The 21,136-nt window shown below is 47.8% G+C and overlaps 1 protein-coding gene across 2 annotated transcripts in view; it reads left to right on the top strand.

Moving 5' to 3' along the window:
* LAMA3 (laminin subunit alpha 3) overlaps positions 1 to 21,136 on the top strand; it is a 157,831-nt gene that overhangs the window by 122,232 nt on the left and 14,463 nt on the right. For both annotated transcript variants that reach the window (XM_087707173.1, XM_087707174.1), the window contains exons 60-66: positions 11,998 to 12,142; positions 14,738 to 14,854; positions 17,222 to 17,349; positions 18,487 to 18,607; positions 18,878 to 19,018; positions 19,133 to 19,263; positions 19,627 to 19,758. In XM_087707173.1, coding sequence (XP_087563299.1) covers positions 11,998 to 12,142; positions 14,738 to 14,854; positions 17,222 to 17,349; positions 18,487 to 18,607; positions 18,878 to 19,018; positions 19,133 to 19,263; positions 19,627 to 19,758 — 915 coding nt within the window. The remainder of the gene's footprint in view (positions 1 to 11,997; positions 12,143 to 14,737; positions 14,855 to 17,221; positions 17,350 to 18,486; positions 18,608 to 18,877; positions 19,019 to 19,132; positions 19,264 to 19,626; positions 19,759 to 21,136) is intronic.

Raw genomic sequence — 21,136 nt, 5'->3', positions numbered from 1 at the left:
TCAACGTGGCGTGTTTCGCGCCCTACATTTATACCCCCGGGTTTGAACGAGGAGCCAATGGGGCGTCGAGTAGCTCGGCCAATCAGGGCGAGGATTGAACCGGCTCCGCCCGGGAACCAATCAGGAAGGAGTCCTTTGTTCGCGCGCTAGTTTTCCCGCGCTAGTATTCAACACCCCTCCCCCCCCAGTCAAGAGTTCTTTTGGGAAGGGCAAACATAGTCTTGTAGGTAGGCGGGGCGGTGGCGTTCTCGCCCTGACCTTCGTGGCTCCCCGGCGGTCGATGACGGGGGGAAACCCGCTGGCGGAGGCGTGTTCGTGGTAGGGCGGTGAACCTGTGGTTCGGGCCCGCGGGAGAGAGCTGGCCCCGGGTCCCCTGTCCAATGTCCAACTGTCTGGGGTGGCGTTTCCGTGGCAACCGGAGTGTCCAGTTGCGGTCCCGTGCAGTCTGGTTGGGGTGTAGGTTCAGAGTCTCGATAAGGGCTTCGAGGAAAAGAGTAGCCGGTTGAGGCGCGCCTGTCCGGAAAGTTCGCATCGGCTTGCCTCTCGTTCCCCGGGTGGAAACGGTCCGATGGGGAAAAAATCAACGATGTTGGCTCCTGGTGTGAGCGGGTGTGCGCAAGGTTCGGGCCGTCTGTTTCCGCGGGAAGGCGACGCCTTAATTGGTCCACGTGGCGCCTCCATTGTGCTCCGTCGGCCAGGCCGACCCTGAAGGAACAGGGGCCGGTCAGAGCTGTGATGGTTGCGGGAACCCACCGTGGATCCCCGGAAAAGGAGCGGGCCCATACCGGATCCCCTAACTTAAACGCGTGGGAAGGGAGGGCCCCCAGGTTGCTCGGCAGATCCCCTGCGTAGAGTGGATGGAGCCTGTCTAGGGAGGTTCGCAATCTCCTACCCATCAAGAGCTCTGCGGGACTTTTATTCGTCGTTGGGCAGGGTATGGAGTGCTGGCTCAAGAGGTAAGCCGCCACTCTTTCTTGCCAGTCGCCCTGGCCCATGCGGCCCAAGGCTTCTTTCGCTGAGCGAACTGCGCGCTCCGCCCGGCCATTGCTAGCTGGGTGATAGGGGGCTGTGGCCGCGTGTCTGATTCCTTGCTCGGCCAGGAATTCTTGGAACGTGGTGGAGGTAAACTGGGGCCCATTATCGGAAACTATCACATCCGGTAACCCATGGGTAGCGAACATCTTGCGGAGGGCCCTCACTGTACTCTCCGCTGTGGTGGAGGTCATGATCACCAGCTCCACCCACTTAGAATAAGCATCTACCACTATCATAAAGTTTCGGCCGTGGAAGGGACCGGCGAAATCAATATGTAAGCGGGACCATGGGCCTCTAGGGATTTCCCACTCGCGAGGGGCGGCTGTGGGGGAATTCGGCCTGGAATTTTGGCATATTCTACATCGGCCTACATAATCTGCGATTTCGGAATCTAACAAGGGCCACCACACATAGCTACGGGCTAACGCTTTCATTCGTGCTATGCCTGGGTGGTTTTTATGGAGTGCAGGCAGGATTCGTGCCCGCAGGGCTGTGGGGATCACTACCCTATCCCCCCAGACAAGACACCCCCCATGAAGGGCGAGTTCGGCTTGTCGCATTTTGAATGGACGGAATTCTTCCGCTACCTTTTCCGTGGGCCACCCCCTCAAAACCCATGAAGCAACCTGAGATAGGACGGGGTCAGCCTTTGTGTAGGCTGCGACGTCCGCGGCCGAAACAGGGAGGTCGGATTCGGCGATGGACAGAACAGAGAGCGCGGGCACGTGGGCTGTGTCCGTCTCTGGCAGAGGGCAACGGCTTAGAGCGTCTGCGTGCCCTAGCTGTTTGCCCGGACGGTATAACAGCGTATATGAATACGCTGTTAGAAACTCCGTCCATCTAGTCATGCGGGGGGACAAAATGGGGGGAGTTGGCTTGTCGCCCGCCAGTAGCCCCAAGAGGGGCTTGTGGTCCGTGACCAGGGTGAAATTCCTACCGTAGAGGTAGTCATGGAACCGCTTAATGCCGGAGACTGCAGCCAGGGCCTCTTTATCGATTTGGCTGTAGTTCCGCTCCGTGGAGGAGAGTGTCCGGGAATAGAAAGCTATGGGGGCTTCTGAGCCGTTCGGGAGGACGTGGCTCAGGACCGCCCCAACGCCATAGGGGAGGCGTCGCAAGTCAGAATTAGAGGCATCCTATCGCTGTACTGGATTAGGACTGCCGATGAAGTTAAAATATCTTTTATAGCCGCGAACGCGTGCGCTTCACGGCTACCCCATTTCCAGGCCGCTGACCGGTCAAGTAGTCGGTGTAGCGGCTCAGCTAGTGACGCCTTGTGGGGGATAAAAGGGGCGTAGAAATTTAGAAGCCCCAGGAACGCCTGTAATTCCGCCCTAGAGGTGGGTGCGGGTGCGTTTTTGATGGCGGCAACTTTGGAAGGAGTGGGGTGGATGCCTTGGGCATCAATGAGGAACCCCAAGAACTCAACTTTGGGAACAGCAATTTCGCATTTGCTGCGCTTTAATTTCAGTCCTGCCTCCCTAAAACGTGTGAGGACCTCCCGCAGTGTTTTCAGGAGTTCCGAGTGGCTGGGGGCTGCGACCAGGACGTCGTCGAAGTAGGGAACGACGCCTGGGAGCCCATGGAGCAACCGCTCCATGAGGCTCTGGAAAATCCCAGGGGCAACCGAGACGCCGAATTGTAGGCGGCGGCAACGGAAGGCCCCACGGTGGGTGACGATGGTCTGGGCTGTAGCCGCATCGTCGTCTACGGGAAGCTGCTGGTAGGCCTGTGCCATGTCTAGCTTGGCGAAAATGCGGCCCTGTCCTAAGGAGTGGAGTAGGTGCTGCACTACGGGAACCGGATACGGGTTTGCCTGCAGGGCCAAATTGATGGTCGACTTGTAGTCGGCACATATTCTCACCGATCCGTCGGGTTTGACCGGGAGGACTATGGGGGTTTCCCAACGGGCGTGATCTACGGGCTCGAGTACCCCTTCTATGGTGAGGCCCAAAGCGGAGAACCATTCCAACCCCAGGAGAGCGGGCAGGTTGTTTCTAACGACTAAAACTGGGAGTTTCCCTTTAAAATTCCCGTATTCCACCCGGATGTGGTATATCCCGGCTGTGGGAATCCCATTTCCCTGGTAGTCTAGGAGGGAGACCCGGGCGGGGCGCAGTTTTCTCTGGGGAACCCCGGGGCAAAGGCGGGAGAACAAAGCCCAAGATAGGAGAGAACGGGATGAACCGGAGTCCACCTCCATTTGGCAAAGCTGACCTTCGAGCCGGACGGCGGTGCTTATTTTCCGGTGGCCGGCAGGAACGTGGGATGCCTGGTAGACCACGCAGTCAGCGCTGGAGGGCTGGTAGGTTGAGTAGCAGTCCTCAGTGCGCTTCGCGGGACGTGGTTGCTGGCGGCGTTGCGGCGCCGGGCGCTGGTTGCTGGGTTGCATGAACGACGGGGCTGGCAGGGGAGCCCGGCATACTCTGGCGAGGTGCCCTTCTCCTCGGCAGCGGCGGCAAACGGCAGAGCGGTACGGGCAGGCTGCGCGGCTGTGGCGGCCGCCACATCCGCGGCAAGGTGCGTTTGGTGCTGGCTGAACGGGCGCCGGCGGTTGTTGGGGTGGCCTCTGCTTCGGCTGCATCCTCATCTGGCCAACGATTTCCTCCTCCTCCTCCTCGTCTTCGGCAGGGGAGAGATCGTCGACGAGGTTCGTCTGGGTGGACGGCCCCGCGGCGGGTTGTGCGGGGGGGTTTAGCTGGAGGCGTTCCATGTCGGCCGTGGATTGTTCGGAGAGTTCGGCTGCTCGCGCTATCTCCACGGCTTGCATCAGGGTAATCTTGTGATTCCGGAGTAATCGGCCGCGTAAATGTGCGTCGCGGACCCCGCACACAAACTGTTCCGCAAGATTCTCCTCCAGGTCTGCGAAATCACACTGGGCGGCCACGGTGCGCAAAGCCTCCAGGAAATGGCTAATGGACTCGTTGGCCCTTTGTACTCGGCGGCGGAAAGCGAAACGGCGTGCAAACAGAGAGGGTGAGGGAGCGTAGTGGTTCCTCAGCCTGGACATCAGCTCGGCCCACCCAAGTTTGTAGGCTGGCCTCGGGGCGGCCAGGGCTCTCGCAGAGGCGAACATGGACGGCTCACAGCAGGACAGGAAGAAACTGCACTTCTCCTCGTCGGTCTGAGCCTGGTTTTTCGAGGCGATCAGGTAGCACTCGAACCGCTCCATGAACCCGTCCCATGATTCTCCGGCGGCTCCGCCGAATGGCGCGAAAGGAGGAAGCGATGACGCCATCGTGATGTGGAGCCGGAGAGAGGGAGAGAATGACGGAGAAAATTTCGCGTTCGCTGCCGGCGTTCTTGGTCCGAGGATAGCGTGCTAGCTGGTTCAGACGCGGTGGCAGCTGGCTGTTCTTCTCCGTGGTCGCGGGAATCGGGATCCCATCCTCGTCGCCAGTTTTGTATCTTGGAGCGAAGGGAAGGACGCGACAAGAGTTAAGAGGAAAGTGACTTTATTCAGCTCATAGTAAACTGCGATTCAACGTGGCGTGTTTCGCGCCCTACATTTATACCCCCGGGTTTGAACGAGGAGCCAATGGGGCGTCGAGTAGCTCGGCCAATCAGGGCGAGGATTGAACCGGCTCCGCCCGGGAACCAATCAGGAAGGAGTCCTTTGTTCGCGCGCTAGTTTTCCCGCGCTAGTATTCAACAGATACTTTCCTTATTCTGTGGTTGAGCTATCACATTGCATTAAGCAATGGTATGTTTCCTTTTGGTTTCATATGGGGTCAGCCTTCGGAGATAGTCCAGATGAGAAACACACCCATAAATTCTTGTTCCAACTTTATTATAAAGTTATATTAAGTGAATCTTTCAAGTCTGAAAATATATATCTCCCCCCCCTCACCTTTACAATGTAAGAAATTAAGGAGCACTCCTTCTGAGATGTTTGCCATACATACATCCCCTTTACTGACAGAGCTACCTCTTATCTGATCCTTACCTAGTCTAAGCTCTTCTTCCTGTCTCTCCAAGATCATTCATACATACCATTACAGTATGTTAGGTAGGACTTTGTGTAAGCAATTGGATCAAGTTATCTTTTCAAAACTTTGAACTGAATTGCTGAATTGATTCAAAGTGACAGATTAAGTAGATGCCTTCAAATAGATTTAGACTTTGATTAACTTTTATGCAGGTGCTGAAGGTTTCTTATTGAAGCAACTTGGTCCATACACTTGAAATCAAAGTTGAATTGCAATTGTATTTTATTTAGCTGATATATATCCCACCTTTCTTCAAGATTACACGGCACTTTTTCCTTCAATCTACCCCGCTTCCCAATGCACTGGAGTATTGAAACACTGTAAGTGGTCCCAAGACACCCAGTGAACTTTAGTGGCTGAAAGTGAAGAACCTGAGTTCCCTATCCTACTTTAGTCTTTGAGCCACTATCCCATGCTAGGTCGTCATGTTTAAGCTTCTTAACACTTCCTTATGAGAACCCACTGATTGTGATTTTGAAACGAGCACTGGTGCTTAGTATGATGTTTGAATTGTGGCCTATTTAATAAATATGTTTGAAACAAAAATAGCTTAGTGCAACCTGTGAAGCAAGTTTTGAAATTCAAATAAATCTGTTCATATCCAGGTTGAAGAAAGATAAAAAAAAAGTTTGGTTAACTTGCAATTTCTTTTCAGGCACAGCTTTATTTTAAAATTCATAAAACCAATTGTAAGCTACTTCATAAATGTGTAAGGGACTGTTAAAAACAGGAAGAAAACCTATATCTCTGAAGAAATGGTGTAGCTTTAACATATAGTTTTCTTCCTGATGAAGGGAATGGCAGTTTGACTTACCTGAACTGCATGTTTAGAAGAAAGGCGTGGGAGGAGTAACAGATGGGTATTAACCCAGCCCTCTTGCCTATAGGAGACTGAGGTAATCTTTTGAAGCCACACCTACGGTCCTCCTCTGACTTCCCCAGATTAACCGATGGATCATAGCAGAATCTGAAAGGAAGGACAAACAGCCAACACATATCCTTCCTAACCGCTATAGCTGAACCTGGACACGCTCAGGCCCCCTAGGCGCGGGGCGCCCAGAACAGGAGGGAAGTGACTCCTCCCACACCTTTCTTCTAAACATGCAGTTCAGGTAAGTCCAACTGCCAATTTCCGAAGAGAAGGTGTGGGAGGAGTAACAGATGGAACATACCAAAGCTAGATGTCCTGGGAGGGATTAGATGGGCCTGAGCCCCCTGGAGAGTCCAGGACTCCCTGCAGTACCCTCCTGCCGAAGGCCGCCTCCGCGGAGGCGTCAAGTCTGTAATGCTTAATAAAGGGAGAAGGGGAGGCCCAGGCGGCCGCCCGGCAGATCTCCTCTATGGGGGTCTGGCTGGTGAGGTGGCTGCACTTCTGGTGGAATGTGCTGTGATGCCCTCTGGGGCCTGGAGTCCTCGTGCCCTGTAGGCCTGAGAGATGGCCGCTCTAATCCATCTGCTGATGGTGGCCGGAGAGACCTTAGCTCCCCGGGAGGAAGGTTGATAAGACACGAAGAGGGCCTCCGAACGCCTAAAGGGGGCCATGCGCTTCAGGTATATGCGCAAGGCCCTTCTGACATCCAGCTTGTGCCAGGATTTCTCCCTCTCACCAGAGGGATGGGGACAGAAGTCCGGGAGAATAATTTCTAGAGCCCTGTGAAAAGGGGAGTTAACCTTGGGCATGAAGGTGGGGTCAAGCCTGAGGATGACCTAAGAAGGTACAGAGGTCCGCCCTGCTGGAGAGGGCGTTGATCTCAGAAACCCTCCTGGCCGAGGTGATGGCGACCAGGAAGATGACCTTGAGGGTTAGAAGCTGAAAGGAAACCTCCCTCAGAGGCTCAAATGGTGCTTCCATGAGGGCCTGAAGTACCTTGGGAAGGTCCCAGGTGGGGAATCGATGGACCACTGAGGGTTTCAGATTCGCCGCCCCCTTGAGGAAGCACTTTAACACTGGATGCTGGGACAAAGGAGGAGCGCTCACCCCCCCCTAGAATTGTGGGTAGAGCGGAGACCTGTCGCCTAAGGGTACTAGTGGCTAGACCCTTCTCATGCCCTTCCTGGAGGAAGTCCAGGACCTGTGGAACCGAGGCTGCAGCTGGACAGAGACTCTTAGCTTGGCACCAGTCCGCAAAGGCCACCCAGGAGGCGTTGTAGATGTGTGTGGTGACTGCCTCCTGGATGCCTCTACTGTCCTGATGACACTCTCGGAAAATTGTGCCTCCCTTAATTGTTCCCTCTCAATTGCCAGATGATCAGATGAAGCCACTCCGGGTCCAGATGCTCCAGAGACCCCTGGTGTAGAGCCACCTCCCCCGCTGGGATCCTCGAGTGGGGAGCTGTGGACAGATCCACGATGTCTGCCAGCCAGGGGCGGCGAGGCCAGAAGGGAGCCACCATTATCATCCCTGCTCCCTCCGCCACCACCCTCCTCAGGACCCCAGGGATGAGGGGAAGGGGGGAAAGGCGTAGAGAAGACCTGGTGGCCATCTGCATCGAAGGGCATCCGTGTCCATTACTCCCTTGGTCGGAAACCTCAATACGAACTCTGGCAGCTGGGCATTCTGTGGGATCGCGAAGAGGTCCACTGTCGGATGTCCAAACCTCTTGCAGATCTAACGGAAGATTGAGGGGTGGAGTTGCCACTCTCCGTTGTCGGCCATCTCCCTGCTGAGCCAGTCTGCCTGATGATTTTCTGTTCCGGATATGTGCTCGGCTCTGATGGACTGTAGGTGTCTCTCTGCCCAGTTCCCCAGTCGCAGGGCCTCGTCGCGAAGGGCCTTGGAGTGGGTGCTGCCCTGTCTGTTCACATGGGCCTTGCCGCTACTTTGTCGGTCAGGACTAGGATGTGATGTCCGGATACCGTGTCGTTGAAGTGGCAAAGAACCAGATGGTTGGCTCTGAGCTCCAACCAGTTGATGTTGTTTCGTAGATCTATTGGAGTCCAGCGGCCCTGGGTGATCTGGTTCTCCAGGTGAGCCCCCCAGCCAAAGAGATTTACGTCTGTGATGAGGGTCCTTCTCGTCGGTTCTCTGAAGAGGCATCCCCTGCTCAAGGCTGGGGACAGCCACCAACGGAGGGATAGCAGCACCTGGGGTTACACTCTGATCCTGAAGGTAGCATTGCTCGTCCCGGCTCTCTGGTGAGACAGTAGGAACCACTGAAGCTCCCTGGCGTGTAGTCGAGCCCACGGCACGATCCCTATGCACGAGATGAACTTCCCCAGGAGCCTGGAAAGAAGAACTACAGGGACAGGCGTAACTTGCGAACCTCATGGATCATCTTAACAATGCTGTCCTTGCGATCTTGGGACAGAAAAACCTCCCCGGCCACTGAATCGATGATGGACCCTAGGTGAAGGAGCCTGGTGGATGGTACCAGGTGACTCTTCTCCAAGTTGATGGAGAAGGCCAGGGCCCTAAGGGTGTCGATGGTGATTCCCAGGTTCCTTTCAGCCGAGTCAGGCAACCTGGCTAAGACGAGGATGTCGTCCAAATAACAGAACAAGCGGACTGGGAGGGAGCGTAAGTGACCTGCAGCTGCTGCTAGCACCTTGGTGAATGTACTGGGGGCTGAGGCCAGCCCAAAGGGAAGGGCCCTGTATTGGAAGTGGTTCCCCTCATGTGAGAACCTGAGGAATTTACGGTGTTCCGGGGTGATCCTGATGTGTAGGTATGCCTCTGTGAGGTCGATAGAGGCTAGGAAATCGCCCGGCCGGATGCCCTCCAGGATGGATTTCAGGGGGCCATCTTAAATTTGCGGTATACCACCCTGGAATTCAGGAGTTTAAGATCCAGGATGGCTCTCCATCCCCCTGAGTTCTTGGGGACTAAGAAGAGGTTCGAGTAGAACCCGGAGCCCTCCTCTTGACTCTTTCAATGGCCCTGATGTCTAGTAGATGTTTAATGGCCTTGGCCTTAAGGGCCTGCTTGGTCGGGTCTGTGGAGGAGGCAAAGGTGCGGAACCTACTGGGGAGGAGAGAACGAAACTCCAGGTGTAGCTCGAGCCTTACAGTCTGGAGTACCCACTCATCCGAGGTGATACGTTCCCAGGCATCTGCGAACAGAGAGAGGTGACCACCGATGGGGTGATCCAGGGCCGGATCACTTAAATCTGTGGAAGGGGCGACCGCCTCCTCCTCGAAAGGGCCGTTTGCCCTGCTGCTGGCCCCTGAATCTGTCTCTGTGGAATTGTCTATCCCCCTGCCTATGGAACCTGGGGTTCTGGTACCTCTGGTTCTGGTTGTCCCCGTTGGGTGGTCTGTACAGGGTCCTCCTGGGGTATGGCGCGTGGCGGAAGTCCGATCGTCTGGTTGTTGTTGGTAGAACTTTCCGCTTGTTTTTATCCTCCACGAGGATAGGGTCCAGCGCCATCCCAAATAGCTTCTCCCCGGTGTAGTCTGCCCCTGTTAGGTGCCACTTCATCTGGGATTCCGCCTGCCAGTGGCTTAACCAGAGTAGGCGCCTATAGCAATAGCAATAGCAGTAGACTTATATACCGCTTCATAGGCCTTTCAGGCCTCTCTAAGCGGTTTACAGAGAGTCAGCATATTGCCCCCAACAATCTGGGTCCTCATTTTACCCACCTCGGAAGGATGGAAGGCTGAGTCAACCCTGAGCCGGTGGGATTTGAACCGCTGAACTGCTGATCTAGCAGTAGCCTGCAGTGCTGCTTTTAACCACTGCGCCACCTTGCCTAGAAGCAACTAAAGAAGACATAGCATGGGACGCATACTTTACCGCGTCCAGAGTGGCGTCCGCTGAGAACTGCGTTGCCGCCAGCATCTTGGATATGTCCTGCAGCAGACGAACCTCTGAGGCTGGAGTCCTGTCCCTCAGCTGCTCCAACCATAGGACCGTGGACCTGTTAAAGAAGGAAGCAGAGGCGGCCACCCTGATGGCCCAGGTGATAGCCTGGAATGTCTTGTGCAGGACAATGTCTGCCTTCTTGTCCTCAGGCTTGAGGCAGTTGGCAGTGTCACCTGCGACAACCGTTGAAACTGATGCCAGGATGGCCACCGGATTGTCCACTTCAGGAACCTGGAGAGCTTGGGCAAAGGCCTGATTAAGATTGTAACATTTTCTCTCATTTCCCCCTGGGTTGGGGAAAGATCCTGGCTTTATCCACTGCGACTTGAGCACCTCCATGAACATCTCTGGCGTGGGGATCTCCTCCTTAGTCATGGGGGGCCTATGAAAAGGACCCTTTTTCTTCTTACTCTTACCCTTGCCAGAAGACTCAGCTACTGGCTTAGGATCTGGAGGGGGATCCAGATCCGCTGTGGCAGCTGCCTTGCGAAGCAAGGAACTGAATAAGGACGGGGGAAAGAGGCCCGCTATGGTGGAATCATCCTCTACCTGGGGATCCTCATCCTCTGAGAACCCCACATCCTTCAATTCTCCCTCCTCCAGGTCGGAAGCCTCGCTAGCCGTGGATGGGGAGGGAGACCTGGCTTCCTTGGCCGCTGAAGTACTGGGGCGTTCCTGAGGCCCCCTGGGAGGTTCCTGTGCGGTCCTGCTCCTGGAGCTCTGAGGCTGCTGGCCTAAGCTAGAGGCCATAACCTGGGCTAGAGCCCTGGCTAGCATGTCCTGGAAGCTGTTGGAGAGATCAGGCAGGGCAGGCTGGAGCTCAGGAGGCTGGGGGTATTCCCTGGGATCAGGGGATAGGGGAGCCAAGCGGGGCCTGGCTGGACTGTTGGCCCTGCGCCCAAAGGGGTCCGCTCTCGACTCCACTGGGGGAGCAGGCAAAAGGGGGGGGATAGGGAGCTGTGCCTCTGTGGGAGCCCCTTGGTGAAGCTGGAGATGCTGCCGGCCTCAACCCAGGCTGGAGTCCTGCGGGGAGATTGTGATCTGGAGGGGGAAGGGCTGATGGCCGCCCTGAACTCCCTGGCCGAGGCCCTGGTCGCCCTGGCCTCCTTCCTGGGGGCCGCCTTCTTCGGGGCCCTAGCCTTGTGCCTCCTCACTGGGGATCTCCCCCTGGGAACCGGTGAAGCGCCCCTGGAGGTCCCCTTGTCCGGGTCCGCACCCCCTGGGGCTCCGGGCCTGGCATCCCTGCTTCTAGTCGCCTCCGCCATTACTTACAGTTAGGTGCTCACCAAACCTCCTCCTCCTTGCAGCCGGCTGTGAGGGCGGATTCTCTCCCCCGAGGCTCGAGTCCGCTCTTCTGTTCCTCTGCCGCTGGACTGCGGCCTCAGTTGCCGGCAGGCACAGCCTGGGAATACCCCCCGGATCACCAGTGGGGTAGAGCCTAAACAAAGCCTCTTTTGGCTTCACTGGTGCCCTTTTGAGCGCTTTCGGCGTCCGTAGGGAACGCTGATCACGCGCTCAGCTCACGTGCTCCAAAATGGCGACTGGACCTAAGATGGCGACCGCCGACCTGCGGTCCGATCTCCTGTTGCTGGGGATCGTAGGGCAGATCTCCAGGGATTCCCAGGCCTCGCAGGTCCTTCTTCTGCTTTCCAGAGACCTCGCAGCCGCTCCGATTGTCCCTGCTGAGCAGAGGCTTCCTCCCCCTCTTACGCGACCAGCCGGTCGCACGGGGCACGCGCGCACACACTGGGCAGCGACGAGGCTTTCCCCAGTGGCATGGAGCACAGTAGAGGAGAGGTGAGAAATCTTCTAAGGTGTGAATTAATTCCTTTGATGCTAAGGTAATCGCTGCTAAGGATCCTGTAAGAAAAAAACTCCTAAGTCTTCGAAGAGAAGGGAGAGTCAGAGTAACACTCCTTTCAGGCCGCAGAGTGAGGTTAATCTGGGGAAGTCAGAGGAGGACCGTAGGTGTGGCTTCAAAAGATTACCTCAGTCTCCTATAGGCAAGAGGGCTGGGTTAATACCCATCTGTTACTCCTCCCACGCCTTCTCTTCGGAAACACACAATTTTCACTTAGCTTGACTATTTTCTTTGTTTAAAACATTTCTTGGTATATCAAATATGCTTGGTAGGATGGTAGCATTTTCATCTGCATATTTCTTTATTTCAGATACAGAGAACAATCTGCTGAATTTTACTTTGAAGGCATCGGTTATGCACATATCAAAGCTTCTCCAGGCAGAGGAGTCATAAAATATGAACAAACCATTCAAACTACTTCAGATGTCGGGTTGGTGTTCTTTGCAGAAAACCAGGTAACTAATATTCATGTAAATGTTTCCAGGCAAACTGTAAAATGGGGGAGAAGAGGAAGGAAGGAAATTAGGCACAAGGAAAGGAAGATCCATACAGATAAATTGTACTGAAACAATGTAAATAGGTTGATACTATCCCCAAATTTCTATCCATTAACCTATCATTGAAAATAATTTGAAATACAGATTCAAATAACTGATTGTTTCAGATTCCAACAGTATTAATAGTTTTGTCATATAAGCAAACAGAATTGGTGGAAGTGCATCTCAGAGATCTATTATATACGTATGTATTTATGTACAGAAGGTACTGTATGTATATAAATTTGTATAGTATGTTTGTGTGTTTGTGTGTGTGTATGTATGTATGTACATTATACTCTTCAATCCAGAGCCTAAATTTCATCCATAGAAAGAAGATTATTCTTAATCCATTTAAAACTTTTCTCTTGATGTTGTCTTTCTCTTTTTCTCTTTTCTCTTGATGATGTTGTCCCAAATGCCTCTGGAAGAAGCTTTAAAATACCCAATTATTTTATTCATAGTTTATGACTTAAATAAACAAGAATAGCTGCTTAAATATTTTTAATCAAAACTTATAGAAAATGTCTAGCAAATGAGTGGTCCCCACTTATCCAGATTCCTCATTCCTTCCCTTATGTGGAGTTTGTTGGTGGGTGTGATGTTGTCTTCTGAATTGGGGCCATCCGAGTGGGAAAATGGAGATGTCGCTTTGCATTTTGCACCCATCTCCAGGTTCTCTTCAGTAACATTTGATTTAAACAATAGTAAATGCATCTCATAAAGAGTTCTATTAACTAACATAATCCCAAAAGAAAGGGGATAATTTGTAAAATATTTTAAATATAGATGTACATATATTGAAATGTTGCGAATTTACTTTCTCAGCTGTAGGCTGCATCATGTTTGTTAACTGAATTAAATTTAATTAATCCATTCAGGGATATACTTAGTAATATATATTTTACTTTGTAGAAGTATAAATTGCCATAAAACTTACAATAGTGCAAACAGTCTTCATTGTTTTTCTCGCTAACCTAGGGATATTCAAATATGGCATGGAGAGTTATACAGCCATAAACTGTGGAGCTGTAAAATTTATGTTTTCCTTTAGGCTACGTGCATGTAACTTAAATTTCATAGTATTTTCCGAATCTCAGTTTTCAGATCTTAACGTTGTGTCAAGCAGATCATCTTAGTAATACCTCCTGAGATCTTATGAAGCCAACTGCAATGAATTTTTTGGAACATAACCTTAACTTTCTCACAACCAGGGGTGGGCTTCAAAAATTTCAGCAACTGCCCAGTTGCTGGGCTCTGCCCAGTTGCTGGGTGGGTGTGGCCATGGTGGACGTGGCCTAGTCGGCCTCCTGAACCACGGGGGGGAGCATTTTTGCCTTCCCCAGGCTCCGGAGGCTTTCCTCAAGCCTCTGGGAGGGTGAAAACTGCTTCCCCCAGAAATGGGCCTATTTCCAGCCTTTGGGAACTTCCAGGAGGGCTGTTTTCACCCCACCTCGAGCCTCATGTGGGCCCTGCACTTACCTTGCCTCCAAAACGGGCCGCATGGAGACTACTGGGAGGGGAGGGACAGAGCTGGATGGGCAGGGCCACCCAGGGGTTAGATTTGGAGGTTCTCCCAAACCTGGGTGAACCCGTAGCAGCCCACCCCTGCTCGCAACTTTATGCTAAGTCATTTGTTTTTGGTTTTTTTGCTAAGTAAATGGAAAATTGTTCATTGTACTGTCTGAATGTAGATGTAAAGATCAGACTGAGCACTCAAATCCAATCCCTGATGCTTTATGAGCTACTGCCACACTTGAAAAGGAAAGATATAGGAAGGGTGGTTGGGCTTGAATGGCAGTAAGCAAAAGGCAATGTCAACTATTAGAATCTCTGCCCTTTTAGTTTATATATTTTGCTAATCTCGGCCTGTTGTCTGTGTTCATGAGCATATATAAAATTCCTAGTTCAGGTTTCAGATCTTCTAGTTGTCTGGTATTAGAAACAAATAGTCCAAATTACAAAGCAGAAAGATGCATTACTTCTTTATTATGGCTTTCTCCTAGAATAAAAATGAAAAATATTAGGATGTTGGATTTGTAGTTGGATTTGTAGCAGAGGTGGGTTCCTACCAGTTCGCACCTATTCGGTAAATCTACCAAACGAGTTAGAAGAGGTTCCACCAGTGGACCCGGAAAGCAGGCCACACCTACAGAAGAGATTCCAAATTTTTTTGAAACCCACCACTGATTTGTAGTTGGATTTGTGGAATCCAACTACAAATTCAACATGTTGGATATGGAAATGTTGGTCTTTATTGGTTGAAATCAATCATTCCCACCAATACTCTCCAGTTGTTGCACAATTGGAATTGGAATTCAGCAAATCTGTGTGAAAGGATAGCACTCTTTCTCTTCCTAAGAAGGAACAATGTATTTTTTCCTTTAAAATATGAAAGCTGAAACAATCAGGCTATTAGGAAAATATATAAACATTAGCTGTTATTTAGAATAAAAGAAAATATGCCTTTCAATTAATGCCTATTTATGTGTTATTTTGCATAAACCATTATAGGACAAGTTTATTAGTTTGCGAATTGAAAATGGCCGCCCAATATTCACACACAAAGTTGATTCACAACCTCCAATTGAAATATCAAATGGAATCATGAGCAATGTACCAGAAAAACTGGTAAGTTTCTCGGCACAAAACAATCTGAGTTGTTGTTATTATTATGAAAATCCTCACACGTACACCTTTGTAATATACTAGCTTTTTCATTCATCTTAGCTACACGTATGGAAATTTTTAAAGTTTACTCTTAAAACAAACATGTATTGCTCCCAAATGTATATGCCAGCATAAGGGAACATTATGTAGGAGATTAGGACTGTGTGTGTCAGTCCCACCACCAAATTTGTCATACTTTGGCTTTGCCCCCCTCCCCCCCTCCTGACAAAAGGTTCCCATGAAGAAGTTGGATTAACATGTTTGGGAGCCTCCATATTATCAGAATCTTAATATCAGAAGGTTCTAAGCCGATCTTGACCAAGATGCCCTTTTTTAATATAAAAAAGGTGAGGTGTCCTGTCTTATTGTTTGCCTCAGGTAGCAAAATGTTTTCATGCAGATCTGAGAGCAAAGACATCATATTTAAGTTGCTGCCAGCAAATATTACTGCTTATGTACCCTCTGCCTATAATATTCAAACCTAATGCCTGGGTTGTTGTGGCACGCCAGCAGCCAGCGGAGCTGGCAGCAGATTCGGACAGTGAGAAGATTGGGGAAAACATGGGCCAGTCCTGGAGTCTGGGAAAGGCTCTGGTGAGGGCTCGGTGTTGGAGGAAGAGAGGGAGACAGAGCCGTATGCCCGTTATCAGCTTCCTTCAGAGTCAGATATTAGTGAAGCAGACAAACAGTTGGAGCCTGTTCCCAGTGTGCGCATGCACAGAGTCGCCAGACAAAGGGAATAGCTAAAGAACAGGAGTCGACTTGGGAGTAAGGCCACAGGTGGATGATGAATGGCCCCTCCCAGAGGAAATAAAAGAGGAGTGAAAGGGGAGTGGAATTGCAGGAGACAATTAGTTCGTTTAATTGGCCTTTGAATCTTCGAGACTCCTTGCCAAGTTTTCCAGATATCAGCTTGGTAGCTCTCTATGCCAGATGAGGTCTGTGACTGTAAATCCTCCCTGGAAAGACTTTGCTGTATGGGAATCAGCAGAATTCACAGTAAATTAATAAAAGGGGTTTTTGTCGGAACCAGGAGTTTGCTTCATGCTCCTGGGAAGCCTAGGTCAGAACATGGATCTCTCTGTGATGATTGTGGACTGGAACTTCCAGTCAAAGGATACAGTGCTGAGTCCTTCCTCTTAGTAGGAGGAGACTTCTCAACTACTCAGTAGTAGCTGAGAATTATTTCTCCATAGTTCCATCTGCACAGAATGGAAAGGCAAGTTTGAAGAACAGTCTCAGAATCCAAGCCTAGGAATACTTGTCAGGAATCATTTTAGAACTTGGGTGGGGCAGCATTTATGAGATAATCTGGAAATTAGTAAGTCTCTTTTCAAATTCCATTTTGTGGCCATTATTTAGCAAAAGTCAATTTATTCTTTTATTACTATATTAACCAAGACTCTGCACTATCTTATATCTTTCCCACATTCAGTTATATGATCTTAGAGATTTAAACAATTTAAAATACTTATTAGGACTTGAAAGTATCAAAATAAAAGTAATAGCAAAAAAAATGGCATAATGCAGAGGCTCATCTGTCAGTCAAGGGAAATGATTTTAAATCATTATTTGAAAGTAATGGGGAATGAAACTGCTTTGTGCTTGTTGGCCATATCAACATTTTCTACCTTTTAGACAAGAACTGGAAGCTAATATATCTTTTTTGCAAAGTTTGTGCTATGGCCTTTTAAAAACCCTCTATTTTAAAAGAGCACTTCGGGTTTCCTCTTCCCTCTTGTTGATTTTATGTTTCCTGTTGACTAACTGTACTTTGGTATGGTCTTAATTTTTCTTTCTTATCTATAATATTCATAGTTCATTGTTTGAATTAATTATTAAAAACTAATTCAAAAATATAAAAAGGCACAATATTAGTAATAATAAAGATAATACCTGTAAATGTATAGGGATGCGGTAGCTCAGTGGCTAAGATGCTGAACTTGTCGATCAGAAAGGTCGGCAGTGCAGCGGTTCAAACCCTAGTGCTGCATAATGGAGTGAGCTCCCATTACTTGTTCCAGCTTCTGCCAACCTAGCAGTTCAAAAGCATGAAAAAATGCAAGTAGAAAAATAAGAACCACTTTGGTGGGAAGATAACAGCTTTCTGTGTGCCTTCAGCGTTTAGTCATGCCGGCCACATGACCACAGAGACGTCTTCGGACAGTGTTGGCTCTTCGAAATGGAAATGGGTATCATCCCCTAGAGTTGGGAATGACTAGCACATATGTGCGAGGGGAACCTTTACCTTTACCCGTAAATGTAAATGTTGAAATCATAATAAAATAACACAAAAGGCTTTAAATCTGATTGCTTTATTTGTTTCAGGTTATTTTACACATTTCCCCCCAAAGATTTATTTTTGGGGTTGACACACTTAGATTATTTGCCAACGTGACTACATTTAATTTTGATTCATATTACTTGGGAGGAATTCCAACCTATCTAAGAGAACGGTGAGTGACAACGATCTGGGAGATAAGGACTGGTGCTGAGTAGTAAGGATGCATATTAAGGCCTTGGCTGTGCTGAATACATTCTTGCCCCTGGATTGCGGTTTAGCTGGAGACTGTTCCCTTTCTTGGGTTTGGGATTGATACCTGGTATGGTATCAATCCCAAACCCAAGTATCAATATATGATGATATTATCAATCATCTAGAAGCAACTTTACAGTATATAGTGACTGAAGTGCATTTGGCTTGATAGGTTACAAGTTCTTCATACTTAATGTAAGGTAACAGAAAGAATAGAACTTCCAGCTGGATGACTAAATAACTCTTTCCTTCTTCTAAGCTGGAATGAAGAACTTTTAACTAAAGTTTTTTCTTTCAGGAAATAGAGGTTGCCATTCAAATGATCTGGGGGCAACACACAATAAAAAAAATTCCCAAAAGAAGTAAGCACTTTTCAGGGGGATGATCGCAGTTTTAGATTATATATGTTATTTCCAGAATTTCCCATAATATACTTTTTTTCTGGTACAAAATGCACTTGGTATAAACATATGTAATTATAAATAATGATAAGAAGAAAATTCTTTATTTTCTATGTATAATTTTAAAAATACCGTATTCTTTGAATAAACATGTATTTTGAAGAGAAACACACAGACATAATTTAGAGATGAGTAAGAATTGTTTGTTTTCTCTTGTATGGTGAATTCTCAACAGTCCAGTCACCACAGACACTTAAAATTCAAACAATATCATTGAAAAGTTTATTTACAGTATTTATTAGATTTTTTTTACCCCACCTTTATTATTTTTATAAATATCTTAAGGCGGTTAACTTCTTCCTTTTCCTATTTCCCCCACAATATCAACAACCCTGTGAAATGGACTGAGAGATAGTGATTGGTCCAAAATCACCCAGTCGGCTTTCATGCCTAAGGCAGGACTAGAACTCATGGTCTCCTGCTTCCCAATATGGTGCCAAGACCAAAGAGGCGATTAAAACTGCAAATATAGTTTATGGAATTCATTCTGATAGTGGAGGGTAGCTTATCTATCCCAAAAGACAAGAGATTAGCATAATATCAACTTTAAAGCTGTGGTTTGCTGGTTGTTCTTATTTACTTATTTTTGAAAGCAGGTTTAATATATCCACACCACCATTTCGTGGGTGCATGATGAATATTAAAACCTCATTTGAACGTTCCATAACCTTCTCTGAAAGTTTTGGTGTCAGCAGAAAATGCCCGGATGACTGGAAGGTAAATAATCACCACTTCTTTTATTACTTGGCATAATATTCACAATTCTTTAATCATAATTCCTTTTAATTATTTAATCATAATATCACTAAATATTTCTAAAAGAAGACTTGCGATGGGATTTATGGCCCTATGTGGTCCAGAAATGTATAAATCTCACCATATGAGAGAACTGTTAATATTGTTATAAATAACAGAGAAGCAAGCAAAATAAAGATTTCTCACTTTGTTTTTAAAAAGAAGTATTTATCATTTACTTGTATTTTTTAGCTGGTGAGAACCGCAAACTTTTTCAAGAATGGAGTTCTTGACTTAAGTGATAAAGATTTTCCATTCCCTGATAATTTCCAAGTTGGATTTGGTTTTCACACATTGGCAGTTAACGGAATGCTACTAAGTTATAATACACAGGTAAGAAAGATGAATTATCTTTTACTATCTTTTAAAATACAATCAAATTGGTTTCCTACAAAATCCAAAATCTCAATATTTTTTTTAATGACTGTTTCTTTTTCCTCCTTTTAGCTTGCCGATTTTACCATTCTCCTAAGAAATGGCTATGTAATTGTAAGCCTGGCTGATGAAGTAATCGAATCTAGCAAAAAATGTGAAATTGGTTCAATGCATTACATAACAGTGATAAAAGAAGATGATATGTATGTTTGATGATTATTATATTGAGTAATTTTTTGGTCAAAATATAATTTTATTGTTTAATTTGATGCTTAGTTGTGAATGCTTAAACTGCATTAGAAGTAATACGTCAATGGATTTGGATTCTGAGAATGATTTGTTTTTAACAGGTATTTTTGAATTGTCAATAACAAAATACAAAATTATTGTGTTGGGGGGGGGTGGCACTTAGCTTCTAAGCCAAATTACATAGTGATATGGTATATAATGAGAACTTTGGTAACAGTTCCTAGAAGGGGATGATCTAATTAAATAATTAAGTATTATTTAGGTATAATAGTTTTGCCATGATAATTTCACTCTTCTATACACTTTTGTCCTTCTAGGCTGAAGTTATTAGTTGACGATATACCTAAGTCAGAAACAGTTGTAACTCCTGAAAGGAAATCAATGAATCAACCAATAAAACTGGGTGGGGACGACTTTGAAGGGTGTATGTCCAATGTCTTTATAGAACGGTAAATATATTATATAATCATAGTTTATATGGTAATCTATTTAATAGAAAAAAAACCACAAAATTTTCAACATGATTTTGAAAAATATTAAACAACCTATGATCCATTGGATCATCCTTTCAGATATACCCTGTTTTCCCCAAAATAATTATCCCCTGGATAATAAGCCCAATCAGGCTTTTGAGCGCATATGCTAAAATAAGCCCTCTCCTGAAAATAAGCCCTCCCTGACAATAAGCCCTCCCTGAAAATATTGCAAAACAGCAGCAGCCATGAGGTGATCACATCCACCACCTCCTGCACCTCAAAAGTAATAAGACCTCCCTGAAAATAAGGCCAAGTGCTTATTTCAGGGATCAAAAGAAAATAAGACCTTTTGGGAAACACAGTATTTGCAATTGCAGAGGGACCGATAGAGATTGTACGGGTATGGGAGCAACTTGTGACCTTCCCTGCAAAGTTTCCCATTGACTTTCTCCATGCAAGGTTCCCAGGATAGAAGTTGCAACTCCAAACCCACTGACATGCTCCATTAGATCATGTGACTGTGGCCTCCATTAGCCACAGTCACATGATCCCTTTCTCCCTGCAAGCTTGCCAGAACAACTCTGTTATTCTGTTCTGCTTCCCTATTGACTTGTGGGAAGATGTTAGTGAATGTTGTAAATGAAGATCACATGACTATGGCAGTGATGCTGTACAGCAGCAGTGCAGTAGCACTGAAAGAGCAAAGAATTCCAAAATTTCACTTCTATGGGAGTAATGGGTCCAGTGGTGGGATTTAAAAATTGTACTACCGGTTCTGTGGGCATGGCTTAGTGGGCGTGGCAGGGGAAGGATACTGTAAAACTTCCATTCCCATCCCACTCCAGGGGAAGGTTACTGCAAAATCCCCATTTCCTCCTGATCAGCTGTGACTTGGAAGGCAGAGAATAGATGGGGGCAGGGCCAGTCAGAGGTGGTATTTACAGGTTCTCTGAACTACCCAAAATTTCCGCTACCAGTTCTCCAGAACTGATCAGAACCTGCTGAATACCACCTCTGAATGGGTCCCTGCATTCTGTAACTTAATGCTTTTGAGTACCTTGGTTGGAAAGGTTTGCCCTAGGATGCACCGTTTCATTCATTTAAAGGTTACAGTTACAATCACAAGAGTTTTAGTGGAATATAGATTTTTATGATGTTTTTAATGACCAGATTTAAAACAGCATGCCATATTAGAAGAAGATAAGGCTATATTATGCAAAGTGCTAGTCATCCTTATTTTTTATCAATTGTATTGCTTCTGTTTTCCTTAGTGTTTTCCTGTTGCCATGATAGGTGATCCAGGAAAAAGTATATAATATAGTGTATATGTGATTAGAACTGTATCACCTCA

This window comes from Thamnophis sirtalis, unplaced genomic scaffold (genome assembly GCF_051295495.1).
Source record: "Thamnophis sirtalis isolate CommonGarterSnake01/CBP01778 unplaced genomic scaffold, rThaSir2_p1.2 scaffold_2, whole genome shotgun sequence".
NCBI lineage: Eukaryota > Metazoa > Chordata > Lepidosauria > Squamata > Natricidae > Thamnophis > Thamnophis sirtalis.
Note: the sequence above shows the minus strand (reverse complement) of the source record. Positions and strands in the feature narration are given on the sequence as shown.